The sequence below is a fragment of the Juglans microcarpa x Juglans regia genome, unplaced genomic scaffold (assembly GCF_004785595.1).
Source record: "Juglans microcarpa x Juglans regia isolate MS1-56 unplaced genomic scaffold, Jm3101_v1.0 JmScfU0001, whole genome shotgun sequence".
Classification (NCBI taxonomy): Eukaryota; Viridiplantae; Streptophyta; class Magnoliopsida; order Fagales; family Juglandaceae; genus Juglans; species Juglans microcarpa x Juglans regia.
Window position 1 is genome coordinate 871,320 of NW_024475745.1, and position 14,226 is coordinate 885,545.

General features: G+C 38.1%; 1 protein-coding gene and 1 long non-coding RNA gene across 2 annotated transcripts; both read right to left on the reverse strand.

Annotated features, from left to right (window-relative positions):
- Positions 1-3,228: 3,228 nt before the first annotated feature.
- LOC121245216 lies at positions 3,229-4,410 on the reverse strand. The gene is made up of 4 exons (XM_041143491.1): positions 4,296-4,410; positions 3,758-4,187; positions 3,636-3,707; positions 3,229-3,526 (listed from the first exon to the last, which is right to left on the reverse strand). Exons 1-4 carry the CDS (start codon positions 4,408-4,410, stop codon positions 3,229-3,231), a joined length of 915 nt encoding a protein of 304 aa, XP_040999425.1.
- Positions 4,411-9,833: 5,423 nt separating this feature from the next.
- On the reverse strand, positions 9,834-12,295 carry LOC121245203. The gene is made up of 3 exons (XR_005936587.1): positions 12,216-12,295; positions 11,084-11,121; positions 9,834-9,922 (listed from the first exon to the last, which is right to left on the reverse strand). It is a non-coding gene; the product is annotated as an uncharacterized LOC121245203 (long non-coding RNA).
- Between the last annotated feature and the right edge of the window lie 1,931 nt (positions 12,296-14,226).

The following is a 14,226-nucleotide window of genomic DNA, read 5'->3' on the forward strand; positions in this document are numbered from 1 at the left end:
AAAAACATAAATCAGTTTACTAACTACGACTCTCAAATAAGCACTTGTACCCTCAGGCACTTATTCCACTACAATCATCACACCTTGCTAACACTGTCTACTCTTGTTCTCCAACTGAACCATCAAAATTATCTGAAAAATAATTAGAGATAAGGGGTGAGTTATCAACAACTAAGTAAGTAGATGACATATATTGGTGTGTAAACATGATCATTTACAGAGTTCAGAATGCAGAACAAAATATTTTCTTTCAGAATGCAGAATCAGAATATTGTTTTCAAAATGCAGCGTCAGAACACGTTATCAAAAATTTCAGAGTGAAAATCCGAAAATATTCATAATCAAAATCCCTTTGGCATAGCATAAACTGAAACATCACATATTATATTATCATACTAGAATAAATACCATGTTTAATCCCCGTGATAGGGTTTTGCAAACCCCGGTAGCTAACCGAGCAGAAACAGAATGTGAATTTTCCCTTTGTTCATTCTCGGAGCCCCGAGTGTGCACATAGGAAAGACTACGCAGAAATCACTTTGTTTTCAAAGTGGGTGCACCAGAAACAGAAAAGTTGGTACCAACCCAAACAGAGGCCACAGTTTTACACCCGTGGTAAAGTCAGAACGGAACAAAAACATAAATAGAATGTTATGCCAGAGGTTTTCAGAAATCACATCAGATCATATCAGAGTACAGAAAATCTTCAGAACAAAACAAAATCATATCACAACATAATTTATGCTCAAAATTTCATATTCGCTCTCTTTTACAAAGTTTGGAACAGAATGTCAAAGATAAGCACATGTCTATACCAACCATGACAGAAAATACTTTCTCCATGAACAGAATCTCATGAGTAATGCAGAAGAAATAACTGAGGTAGGTCAAATTTATTTTCATAACAAAATATGTATATTTTTCCAAAAATCAACCTCCGCTCATTTTATTTTAATGCAAAGTCTAGCATAGGAACCCCGTTTACCTGGACTTATTAGCTTTTTCGAAATTTTCCTCAAAATGTCGACCAATAATTAAGCGTCACCTATAAAATAATCACATAATTCTCATAAATTTCCAATCCACCACGTATTTCGATATTTAAACCTAAAATGCTAAAAGAAACTATTTTAAATCCTCAAAACCTAAAATTCTCATAATTCCTAAAATACCATCATTTTCTAAGACCATCAATATCCACTTAATTGAATTCGTACCGAATAAGAAATTTAATCGAACAAGTATTAAGATAATTAGGAACTCAATAAAAAAAATTATTTAAAATATCTAAAACACCAACGTATTATAAATTAATAGAATACTTTGATTACTTTAAAAATATTATAAAATACGTCATGAAAAACTCCTATCTTAAAAATAGGTTTACTTCCTTTAGTTAACAATATTATTAAAATATTATTTACACAAAAATAATATTTTATGAGTCTTAAGAAAAAAGCCATTCAAAGATAAACCCCAAAAGACCACTCATCTGAAAACATACATCTGAAACATACACCGGTAATAGTACTCAAATATTAGGTTAACAATTTACACATATATATATATATATACACTTATAAAAAACAAAACAATTTACATATATATATATATATATATACACTCCTTAAGACAAAACTAGCAGTGAACAAAAACAAAAACACAGAAATAACTAAGTAGCGACGGCAGGGACTTACACCAGGAGAAGTTAGGGCCGCGTGCGACGGCTGGGCTAGAAAAACTTGGTGGCGCGACTGTCGAGCTGGGGAGGGAGTGCGGCGGCAAAGCTGCCTACGCTAGGTGGTGAGAGCGAGAGAGGCAGAGAGAGATGAACGGGAGGGAGAGCGAGGGAGGCAGAGAGAGAGAGATGATGGCTTGCGGTGGCGACGGGGCTACGTGCAGTCGCTTCCGTCATGTAACATGGCTAAAAAAACCAAAGGGCACGGGGAGAGTGATAGGCCGGCGGAGGGGAGCTCAGTGGAGGACTTGAGCAAGAACTTGCTCTGTTTTTGGATGGATAAAAAAGAGTATGGGCTTGTGGGGTTGGTTGGATGGTGGCATCCGATGGGGCTTGGGCTTTGGTGTTGCTCATTTACGGTGGAGGGAGGGCTATAGAACAGTACACTAGGCCTTGGGTAGGCGGTTTCCGTGAGGTGGAGGTGGTGGTGCTACGGGACGATAAAAACTAGGCGGTGGCTGGCGGTGGCTACGTGGAGGTGTAGTACTGGGTAGGTGGACGGGTTTGAAAGAGGCTAAGTCGTAGTGTAAGCATGTTGCGATTGTATGTGCGTGGTGGACGCATTGGGCTGATTTTAGGACGGTGTGCAGAAACTGAGTCATGGTGTTGCGGATTGGTGTTTTGCAAAAAGTATGTATATATATGTAAAGGTGATTGAACGTAAAAAGAAAACCCTAGAGCCATAGGAGACGTGCAAGTGCAAGGGAGTGATTAAATACCTTAGATACGTGCATGCTTATGACTAACAGAAAGAGGCGTGTAGAGGTGGGAAGTTTTAAAAATCAAATGGAGAGAAAATCGGGAGAAATATATATGGTTGTTTGATCAAAGTAATGATATATCTACCGCTGCTGAAAGCCCTAGTGGGAAGCTCAAGTACGTGCATGGGATGTGGGGTCAAGAGAAAAATCTCATGGAGTTGGGCTTTATGGTCCATTTTAAAAATAATATAGAAGAATGAATAAATAATAAAAATAAATAAATAGGCTCTTCCTTAAATTTTCTCGGCCCATAAAATAGTACTTGAAAAATTTTAACTGGATTTTTCACATACTTAACCCAAAATATGTAAAAAATAGGCTTGGCGCTAGGCCCGGGTGTTACACAAAATGTCCATAACGAGTTCGAAAGGCAATCTTAGATACATCCTGATCTCTGATCCTAAGTTGGTGATATCCGGATCATATATCAATCTTTGAGAATACCACAGCTCCTTGCAATTGATCTAACAGATCGTCTATCCTTAGTAAGGGATATTTGTTCTTGACAGTCACTTTGTTCAAATCTATATAATCGATACACATCCTCAAAGTCTCATCCTTCTTCTTGACAAACAAGATCGGTGCTCCCCGTGGCGATGAGCTAGGTCGGATAAAACCCTTCTCTAACAGTTCTTCGATTTGAACCTTAAGCTCCTTTAATTCTGTTGGGGCCATTCGATAAGGTGCCTTATGCGCTGGAGCTGTGGCCGGTTCAAGCTCAATCACAAATTATGTTTCTCGATACGGGGGTAATCCAGGCAAATCATCGGCAAAAACTCTAGGAAAATCCTCAACCACAGGGATTCCTTGGATTCCCTTAGGTTCCTCTATTATGATCACCATCATCACGAGATAAGCGACATCCCCACTCATTAAACCCTTCCTGACTTGTTCAATCGTTACCATTGATGGGTCCAGCCGAACAGTCTCACCCATATAACAGATTCTTTCTTTAGCAGGTAGATCAATACTACTTCCCGCCTTCGACAGTCTATCTTGGTATAGTGCCTTAACAACCAGTCCATTCCTAAGATCAGATCAAATTCCATTAGATGAAACACAATCAGATTCGCGGTCAAAACCAAGTTTGTGATCTCCAACGGGCAATTCTTAACTACAATTGTGCATCCGCTCACCTCCCGTCTGGAATAGCTACTAATACTTTTTGAGACATTAGCTCTACCCCAAGTTCACATCGTTGCACACAACTACCAGAGATAAAGGATCTTGATGCTCCGGAATCAAACAAAGCACACACCTGTATTGCTTCAATTTAACCTTACCAGCAATTACTCCTGCATTTGCCATCTCGTCAGTCTCCAGGTCTACCTCTCCTAGCGTAATAGCATAGACCTTGGCTTTTGTAGAGGTCTTTGGTCTACCACTTGGTGTTGAGGCTCCTTTAGGCTTAATCTGTGGACAATCCAAGGTCATATGGCTGGCCTGACCACATTTGAAACATGCTCCTGTAGCTAATCGACATTCTCCACTGTGCCTTTTCCCACACTGTCGACATAGTGGAGGAGTGAATGGTGTTGCGTTCCCGACTACCATGCCCTTTCCTTTGTTTGGGTTTGCAGGGGCCTTCCATTTTCCCGCACTACCTCCTGGTGAGTAAGGCAATCCTCTCTTCCTATTGGCTTGGGCTTGTGCAATTAGTCTCCTTTGCTTCGCCTCTGCTATCGAAGCTACGTTGACCAATTCTTGAGAATTTTCTATTCTTAGACAGGCTACTTGGTTTCGGATACAGGGTTGCAAACCATCCTAGAACTTCCTCGCTTGCATTTTCTTTGTACTAATCAGATGAGGTACGAATCTCCCCATCTCCATAAAACGAGCAGCATATTGATCAACTGTCATGTTTCCTTGGGTCAAGTTCACAAAATCTAAAGCCTTTTGCTGCTTAGCCATTACTAGAAAGAAATGATTATCGAACTCCGTCATAAATTGATCCCATGTGAGTGCAGTCAAATTTCCCAATTCTTAAGCTAACAACTGTCGTTTGGTATCCCACCATACTCCAGCTTGTCCTTAAAGCATATGCCCCACATATTGGACCTTTTGCTCCTTTGTGCATCCATTGATATCAAAAGTTCTTTCCAAGTCCCTGAGCCACTTATTGGCCCTTAATGGTCCTTCTGTTCCCATAAAGTTTGGATATCTATACACCAAAAATTTCTCGTAAGAACATCCTTGTTCTCCTTTTGGCGGTCCGTGTCTTGCATTCTGCTCTTATTCCTTCTGATTCCATACCACCTCGATCATTTGGCGAAGTATCTCCATGCCGATTTCATAAAATAGTTCCTTCTTTTTCCTGAAATGTACAAAGCCAACGCAGATCAATCTTCTTCTATGAGAAATGCTAACTTCCATTACTCAGCGTTAACGATGTCGTGCGTATGTTTCCTTTTCTCATTTTCTTTCCTTCCAAGAGTCAAGCCTATAGCTATAAGATTATAGCCTATAACTACAGATCTCGAACCTAGTTAGAGGTACCATGCATTCCTAGGACAATGAATGGGTTTACCCAGAGACGTAATTGCTCTGATACCATGCTCTGTGGCGCCCCCAGCCCTGGCTTGGGATTGGATGGTGACTGAAACACCGGGACATATAATACATGGCTATATACCTCTCGTACATGACATATAATATACAATGCACCTAAATATACTAACAATATGTAATAAAATCGTAGTGGAATAATAAAAGTCAAATAATCTAAACAATGTGATAAGCAATTGCAAAGCACATGGTACTGTTACTAATTAAAAATACCCAACATTGTATTTTCCCAAAACTTGCATCATATATAGTTTTCCAAAAGCATAGAGTATTTTTTATCTCCCAAAACACAGGACCTTTTCTAAATATTGCTCCACAAAAGTTAAGACGTCAAGTCATAGTTTTTCCACAAAATATCTTAGGTTCCCGTTCTCTTCATCACTACTGATTCATCAGGACTTAGACACCAAAAGACCCTATGTGATTGTTGATGCTCGGGTGGTAGCAGTCCTAAGTCCTTTGCTATATAGCTTTTGTGTTATCCAAGGCTTTCGAGGCTCGCTCAAGAAAAGTAGACATCTGGTCCATGTTCCACCAAAATTTCAAATTTCTATATGGACGGGAGATCGTAGCATCAATCTCAGTCTCACTAATGCTAGCTAGAATTTTCTTGAGAAGCAAGGCTGTGTGCTTCAATATTTCTGCAGTAAAGTCGTAACGAGCCTACACAATATACTCATCCTCTATCTTGGAACCGTCTAGATTCATGGTTCTCGTGGATTTGGGGTACCTATCACAACTTCTACCATTCCGGTTGGGGAATGGTAGTGGAAACTACCCCAATGAGATTTTGAGAAATCTCAACAAGTAAACACGCAACATACAATAGTTAACACAATCATAGAAGAGGTATATCATGAAATGCGTGCATAAACATGAACTTGACATATGGCTTGACTGGAACTTGATTTATGCACTTAACTATTTTCAAAAGACTTGTAACAAAGACAACATTGACATTTTCAGAAAAATATCTTTGACTTTCTTTTTCACATTGATCTTAATCAGAACTTGCATTTTCATAACATATCACAAGATTTTCATCGAGTGATCCTTATCATATCATGAGATTTTCATCAAATGATCCATAACATATGAGCTCTTGTTTTTGTTTAGAGGGTAGACATAACACAGTTCCCCTTTTGCACCTCGCGTTCTTGTTAGTTACCACACCATCATCGGTTCATACACCGTGATGAATACGTCATAAACAAAGTCATTTCAAATTAACTCGATAGTACTTTGTTGGGTTACAAGCCTTATGCACCCACTAGCGTTTTGACACTTCCTCGCTCTGGAATTTTTAGAAAGAATCCATTCAAGGATCGTCGACAGTTCTTTGTCAACTCAGGGGTTACCACTCCATTCTTAAGCACTCCATAGTGGACAAAGGAGTTCCACTAGGACATTCCTCTATCCTAGCATTTGGAGTCATGATAAAAACATTTAGACTCTTTCCTTTGATAACAATTTTCTTTGAAACCACTTCTCCCAAATGCATGTGGCATGAGACTTAAGACTTACACATTCTTGTACTCGAAATATGACACATGAGATATCGTGCATGAAATAATCAAGCGTAACATGGTCGCATAGTGACATAGAAAACATGAGATATCAAGACGCATTCATGGAATTGTAGAAACTAGTCTTGGCCGAAACATCCAGATTCAAAATCATGAGAAAACATCACTTTAACATATTACAAACTTGAAGCATATTGCATAGGAATCATAGAATCATGAAACAAAGTATGAAATCATGGTGTTTGGCTAAGATCTGAAACTTCTAAAACATGTTATACCTAAATCATCAAGTTTCACAAATCATCAACATTATTCTTAGCAAAACCGAAACATATAGAGGTTGCTCTTGTTATTTTCATCACAATTGAAGCATATAATTCCTTTCATAGACATGTTCACAATCACATTGGCATACTCAAACAAAGAAACTAGAAATAACAAACAAAACAATGATAACATGAGATGGATCTACACAAACATATACGAGCCTTAACAAAGAGTAAGTTGAGTGTATACTTACAAAGGTCCACGAAATGAAATAAAAGCAAACTGTAAATCGAAATATACCTCATTAGAATGAGTGTTTCAAAACCCTACTCTGTGTTCTTGAGTGTGTGAGGGTTTCTAGGGTTACCACTAAGTTTAGACTATTCAGCCTCTAGGGTTTTTAGGTCAAGAAACTAGTCATTTCACTTGTGTTTTCGTCCAGAGCATGAAATAGAGTAAGAACATGTGAAGTTGGCTGAAATCATGGAGGATTAGCACCTCCTGCCATTTAGCTTCAATGGTTTTTTAGGAAACTCTAATTTGTTTTTTTTATAAAATCGTGTATAGAAAATGTGTGTTTCGCCATTTTTAAACTCCTTTGAATTCAAATCTTGAGTTAGAAAGGTGACACGTGTGTGTAAAAACTAAGAGAAACCGAGTCCTCACCTTGATTTTCTCCTTGAGAATGCCGAAATCCTCTCTTGAAACGAATCTTCCTTGTTTGGTTGGTAAGAAAGTGTGAGAAATTGTGGAAATCTTTAAGTGAGAGTGTGAGAATTGTGTGGAGAAGAGGAGGACACATGCAAATTTCAAAAATAGTCAAGAGAAAAGCCCATAGGCGTGTGGCTCTTCCCTTTTACAGAACTCTCCTCTCCTTCCTATTGGTTGCCTCAAAACCCTAGTATGAGTGACAAATGGCAAGTGTTTCTTCTTCCTTTCTCTCCTTTGCCGAAAAAGACTCTTAGAATTCCATCACTGGATTGCATTGGGAAGGGATATGCATGGGTGGCATGTAGGGCTTCCTCTCCTTTGGCCGAAACCCTCATTTTTCCCTTTATGCCTTTCCTTTTCTTAAGCAAGTGAATATCCTCCAAGGGTACTTGTGTAATACACTTCATGCCTCTTCCTTTTCCCAACAAGCAAACCTTTGCACGAGTGACAAGTGGCATAGGCGTGTGCCTTGCCCATTGCCACCCACTCCTTTCCACTTCTTCCCACTTTGTCGCTTCATCTTCCTCTTGCTTCTTCCCAAGGTGACTTTTCATGTACCATTGGTTCGTTTGGTAACCTAAGTGACAAGTGGTAAGTGATGGTTATGCTTGGAATAGTGGTGGCCAAAATTATAGGGGTAGATTTGTCCTTTATGCAAAAGTCTTTTTATCTTTTCTTCTAGAAGCTCATTGCATGATCGACACATGGAAAAAACTGAAGATATCTTAAGTGTAGGTTAGATTTTCGAAATCCCCTTGTGTCCCTTCGATTTCCCCATGCAAATCACTTGGAAAATCCTCTTTTGTCTTCCCTAAACTCCCTTTTCCATGAGCATGTACCTTGAAACTCGGATTTTAGCTAAAAGATGAGGTGTAAGCATGTGGGGAAGGGGCTTGGCCAAAAATCTCTTAGTCTCCCTAGGTCATATTGTCATTTGTTTCTTCTAGCAGGTCCCTAGAATGCATGACAAGTGGCAAAACCCTCTAGGGTAGGCGTGCAAGCCATCCCTTGGCTTTCCTACACTTCTCTCTCCCCCTCTTAGTCCACTATCATGACTAGATACATAGTGCCTCACATGTATGACACATGGCACTGGTATCAAGGGTTTGGGTCATGGACTTTGGGCCATTGGGCTTAGGTTTTCCTTATAGGGGCTAAAATTCACAAGCCTTTCTAGGTTAGCTTCACTTGGGCTCAAGTTGCTCAGTCCAAAAATCTAAGGCCTCTCCTTCAAACTAGAAATTCTAAGGCCTCTTATTGGGCTTGGGTCATCACATATAAGCTCCTCCATGTTATCTTTGAGAGCTCCCATGTAACACTCCACTTAAAAATACTTTAGGCCTTGACCATAGTAATCATAACTCTAGCTAAGTACACGTGATTCTTAAGAAGAGGAAATTTTGGAGTTTGAGTTGGCAAAGAAGCTTACTTTATCAATTTTGTTAGTATCTTTAGAAAATCCTAATGTAATATTGATCTTGAGGAAAGAACTAAGAAGCCAAGTGGCCAATGGAAGAATGACAAGTGGCATTGATAGGCTAAGTGATTTGGTTAATATATTAAATGGATTTGGAAAAGGCCCAAGAATAGTTCAATAAGGGCCCTAGTTTACTAAGATGAGATGGGCTAAAGATGGACACCAAGAAATCTTCACTATAGACCGAGGGGGTGGGAGCTTTGGCTCCCTTCCCCCTCCCTCCCTCTCTCACCACTACCTTCCCCTTTGTGTAGTGCTCTGGTTTTTGTGTTTTTTGTATTTTTTAGGCTAAATAAGGGAGAATCGCAGATCTGAAACTTCCGGCGACCATAGACCAGCACGCGCCCCTCCATGGCGTTGCTCAGCCGCCGATCTTCAAGACCACTGAATGCGGTGCCAAACAGAGTGGTGAGTAGCTCGTAGGTGCGGCCTAAAGTTCTCAGAGACGTATGGTGAGTGGCTCCCACGCGCCACCAGGAGGCCCTCTACCGACGCCACACACGTCGCCTTTGGGGTTTGTGAGTTTGGAACCTCCAAGATCGTCCGACGGTGTCACAACCCTATCCCAAGAAGGACGGGATCCTGACTTACATGCTTTTTCTTTCTTTTCTTTCTTTTTCATCATTTTCTTTTTCTAATAACATGCGATCGGCATGGACATGACACTCGTGCATTCTAAATTTTTCATTTAATAAAAGGAAACACCTAATGGACATTCTATTTGAACATTCATCCATAAGGGACTCTCAGAGTCCATCCCAAAATATACATAACATAACCTTTCATTCGTAACATAATTGTCCTTGTTAGGGAAGGTCCTAATCGTCTGCCTCTCCCTCTGCGGTAATGCCTTGCTCCCTAGCCTTTTCATGATTGCCTGGATGTTTAAAACATTTAACACAAGATGAGTCGAATACTCAGTAAGTAGTACACCATGCAGTGAACATACTAGGCATCTATTCTTTTCTTTTGAAACATGCATATATAAACATTTTCGCTAATTCTTGACAATGCTTTCATGCATAACAGTTTAAGGAATAAGCCATACTTTCATGGATATAAACATTTCTTAGCTTTCATGCATAAACATTTCTTAGAAATAACTTTACTTTATGTTTCACTTTCTTTGGCCAGTACACACTATTACGCCCCGTGTGTTGGGGTTAGCGGTCTTCCTTTGGACCTGGATTCTGCCCGTGGCTACAGGTTGGGAATCCCTTTTTAGTTAGGGGCAGCACTGGGTGCACTACCAGTACTACTTACCCGGCATTGCAATCTGCCCATTCATTTGGTACCCTTTTCATTCATATGGTCGTTACGTAGTTTCATACATTAAAGCATTCATTCATTCAGTCATTTCTTTCTTTCATTCATGTCAGTCCTTTCAGTCCATTTCATCATTTAACAGTTCATTCATGGAAAACGTAATTTAAAAGCATGAACTTAATATCATCTTTTCATTTAACAGTGCATTCATGAAGGAACATCATTTTCAAAACATGAGCTTAAACATCATTATTCATGGCATCCATAAAGCATCAATTCATAGGGACAATTTAACATTAGTTCGTAGGGACATCTTAAAATGCTTTTCTTTGCATTATTTAAAACATGAGTTCATATGGGCATTTTAAAACGTTTTCTTCGCATCATTTAGAGCATCTCATAAAGCATAAGGCATGAGACGTTCATCTCCTTCCCTTTTTGCAATCAAAACATTTTCGTCATCTTTCTTACTCTAATACACATGCATTTTTATGGAAATGATACATTTTCATGCTATACTACATATAGGAATAGTCAATAAGTTTATTGAGAGCATGTATGGAAATCTCATGACTTAGAACTTACATGCATGCATTACCGTATACACATACACACAATTATAATCAATAGGGTGCTTAACAGGGTCTATCAAGGAAGGGCTTGTACATACTATATTCATTTACTCTTTTCTTTAGAAGAACATTTACAATAAGAGAGAGACATTTTTTCATAAAGAGAACTTGGTGTAAGAAGCATGGTCATAGCTACTTACCTCTATGCTTCTCCATACTTCCATGATCAATATAGGTCCTATTCCAAATAAATACCATAAGCATATTAATACTCATACAATATTCTTTAGCCCTCCCTTTAAAAAGAGAAAGCCACGATATTACAATCTAACGTCCCTTCTATGCTTAACATTAACCCAAATGACGACTCCTCACCTCGACTTACAAAAAAAATAACTTAAATATTAAGACATGCTAGCTGTCCATAGAAAGGTTATTTTAAAAGCTTATATGAAAAATAGCTAAGAATTCATAGGCTTCAAGCAAGGTCTCTTTGGTTCAAGCTCACTTTGAGTTATGGACACTAGGAGATAAAATTTGGAATTCTCGACAATGGGATTTAAAATAGATTTAGGCATCTCAAGTAGGCTAACAAGCTTAGAAAACATGCCTTTTAATCAACTTGTAGTCCCTCATTATAAAAAAGTTAGCTTATCAACATTTTGGACTCTCGGGTTAGGTAGAATTTAACCAACGAGGGACAACATAAGTGGGCTATTTTTACATCAAGACATGGCATGACATGGGTTAGAGGTACTTGGACAGCTTTGCATATCATAATATAACAAGTACAATTAATCTCTTATATCTAAACTAACTAAGCAATAACTTATTCATATAAGCAATATATTAATTAGTTTAGATAAAACCTTCTATTAAAAGTAAAGTAGCATAAAGTATGGCAAAGTCACCCATTAAGAAACTTTAAAACTTTTAAATACTTAACTTATGATTTACTCACTTAATACCTTTCAAAAGTAAGATATAAAATTATAGGACCAAGTAAAACCTTTAAACCAAACCTCTAGCTTCCTAAAAATAGATTACCAACCAATCTCAACACAAGGCACATAATACCAACATATATAATTTAAAATCATTTTAATCATCACTTATGATTAAACCAAGTTTAATAACAACATAGTATTTTCGAAATATAGGAATATACATAGCAAACAACAACTATAATACTATTCGGTTTGGGCTAAAAACAGGGCATACATATTTATTTGCAATATAGGAATTTAACTACACCAAAACACAAGCTAAAACAACTTAATGAGCTTCCAAAATCACATTAAAATAAATAAGTCAAATTAGGATTTTTTTTACCTTAAACTCTTAGCCTCTTTCAAGAGGTAAGATAGATGACCAAATAGTGGTAAACCCGTGTGGATGAAGAGCAACAATATCACTGTTTTAAACCCCAAAACCGAAACATCATGGGTAAGAAAATAGTGAAATTCGAAACCCACAAGTAAATCACACTAGGGAATAAACCAAAAGTTTATTACCATCAATATTTCACCACTTGGAAGATGAAATCAAGCTTTATTTCCAAGCTTTGAGGCAAATCCGAAAATGAATATGGAGAGAGTATACTCGTATGGCTTGGAGAGGATGAGAGAAAAATTTTTTTTTTTCCCTTGCTATGGAGTCACAAGACTTGAAGGTGATGAGATGAACTTGCTTTCTTAAAAATGGAAAGAGAAGAGGAAGGAAATAGGTTAAGGTTAGCTATGGCTTGCTTGGAGAGGAAGATGAAGTTTTCCATTTTCCTTGGGTGTAGATCGACGGGTAAGTGGGAAGAAAGGAAATTGATTTTCAACTCTTACCTTTTTGTGTTGCTTTGGACAATAGGTGTGAGGTGAAGTCAATTCAATAGCTTCCTTGGGAAGCTTACGGGTCAAAGGCTTAATGGCTTTCCTTAGAAGCGTAATACGGGTGAAAGGGTGGGGGAAACTTTTGCCTTGGTCAAAGCTTATCATACAAGCTTGGGAGGAGAACATGAAGACTTTTCTTTGTCTTTATTTGTTGCTTCCTACTGGTGAAATGGATGAAGGGCTTTAGTTGCTTGGTCAAAGCTTATTATCTAAGCTTGGAAGATGGATGGTGGAGATCAATCCATCTCAAGAATGTTTTTTTACCTACCAATCCAATGGTAGAGATTAATTAGGCCATTTTCTAAATAATTAAAATTAAAGGACTTAAGAGAAATATTTCAAAGTCTTAAAAATAATACCCTTGATTTATTTTAATAAACCATATTTTAAAATAAAACATACTCATTTTAAAATAAAATAATTAGAAGTAATAAAAATATCTTTATCTCAAAATATTTAACTTAAAGAATTAATAAAAATGAGGTAAGGACCTACGTAGTAGGACTCGGGTATTACAGACGGTATTCCTCCTAGAGTGACGCGTGTACTGTATAGGCCACAATAGCCTCTTGGAGCACTATTTTTTCGGTTTTCATAGTGGTTTCCCATTGCATTTTATTTCGTGTCCTGTCTTTACTTTTTAGAAAAATAAAAATCCAAAAAAATTTATGCCTTCAGACCTTGCTCTGAATGGAGTGATCCCCCCTCTCTACTTAGGCGGTGTATGGGGTTGGTGCACCCTACTCCGCTTAGTCAGGGTATGGGTTTTGTCACCCGGTTACTGTTAACTCTGTCGGGGACAGAGCTGTGCACGATAGATCTCTTAGACTTAGGTCTTCAGAGATCTGTCGTCTAGACTAGATCATGTCAATCACGGAAGTGTGCTGGGAAGCTATTAATGTTTGTAACTTACTTGTTTTTAAGTCAAATTTGTATGTCTTCTATTATGAATGGAAGATGGTCCGTTATTATAAAAAAGAAAAAAAAAAGAAGATAAACATAAGAAATTTTCTTACAGAGAACACTTGTTCAGAGAAACAGAGTTTTTCATTTCTTTTCTTTTCTTTCGCTTTTGTTTTTAAAAGCATCTTGATTAACATATGGTAACATCACAACTCTCCATTTTGCATTGTTAGTACCTATTGGATTTATATCATCATATCTGCGTAATTAAAATTTCATACTTTCATTTATAGGTGTACCCACCAGCCCTAGGAACCATTTACATATGACAATGACCTTGGAATCCTTTAAAGATGATCCAACCATTGCCTGTTGACTGCTCTTCATCAACTCAGGGGTTACCATTCCATTTTTACTCACTCTAGAGTTGACAGAGGAGTTCCACTAGGATACTTCCCCATCCTAGCATACAAACATATTGAATGGCATGTGTTTTTTCTCTAGAAATCAAACTTTGCATGAATCATCATAACTTTGAACATGTCGATTTGTAAGAA

Excerpts from the sequence above, each read along its gene's own strand:
- LOC121245216 (XM_041143491.1), bottom strand. The coding sequence starts at position 4,410 with ATGGCTAAGCAGCAAAAGGCTTTAGATTTTGTGAACTTGACCCAAGGA. Across the intron at positions 3,708-3,757 it reads GTTAAATTGAAGCAATACAG|TTGTGTGCAACGATGTGAAC; the intron begins GTGTGTGCTTTG and ends TATCTCTGGTAG. Across the intron at positions 3,527-3,635 it reads GTAGCTATTCCAGACGGGAG|GAATGGACTGGTTGTTAAGG; the intron begins GTGAGCGGATGC and ends ATCTGATCTTAG.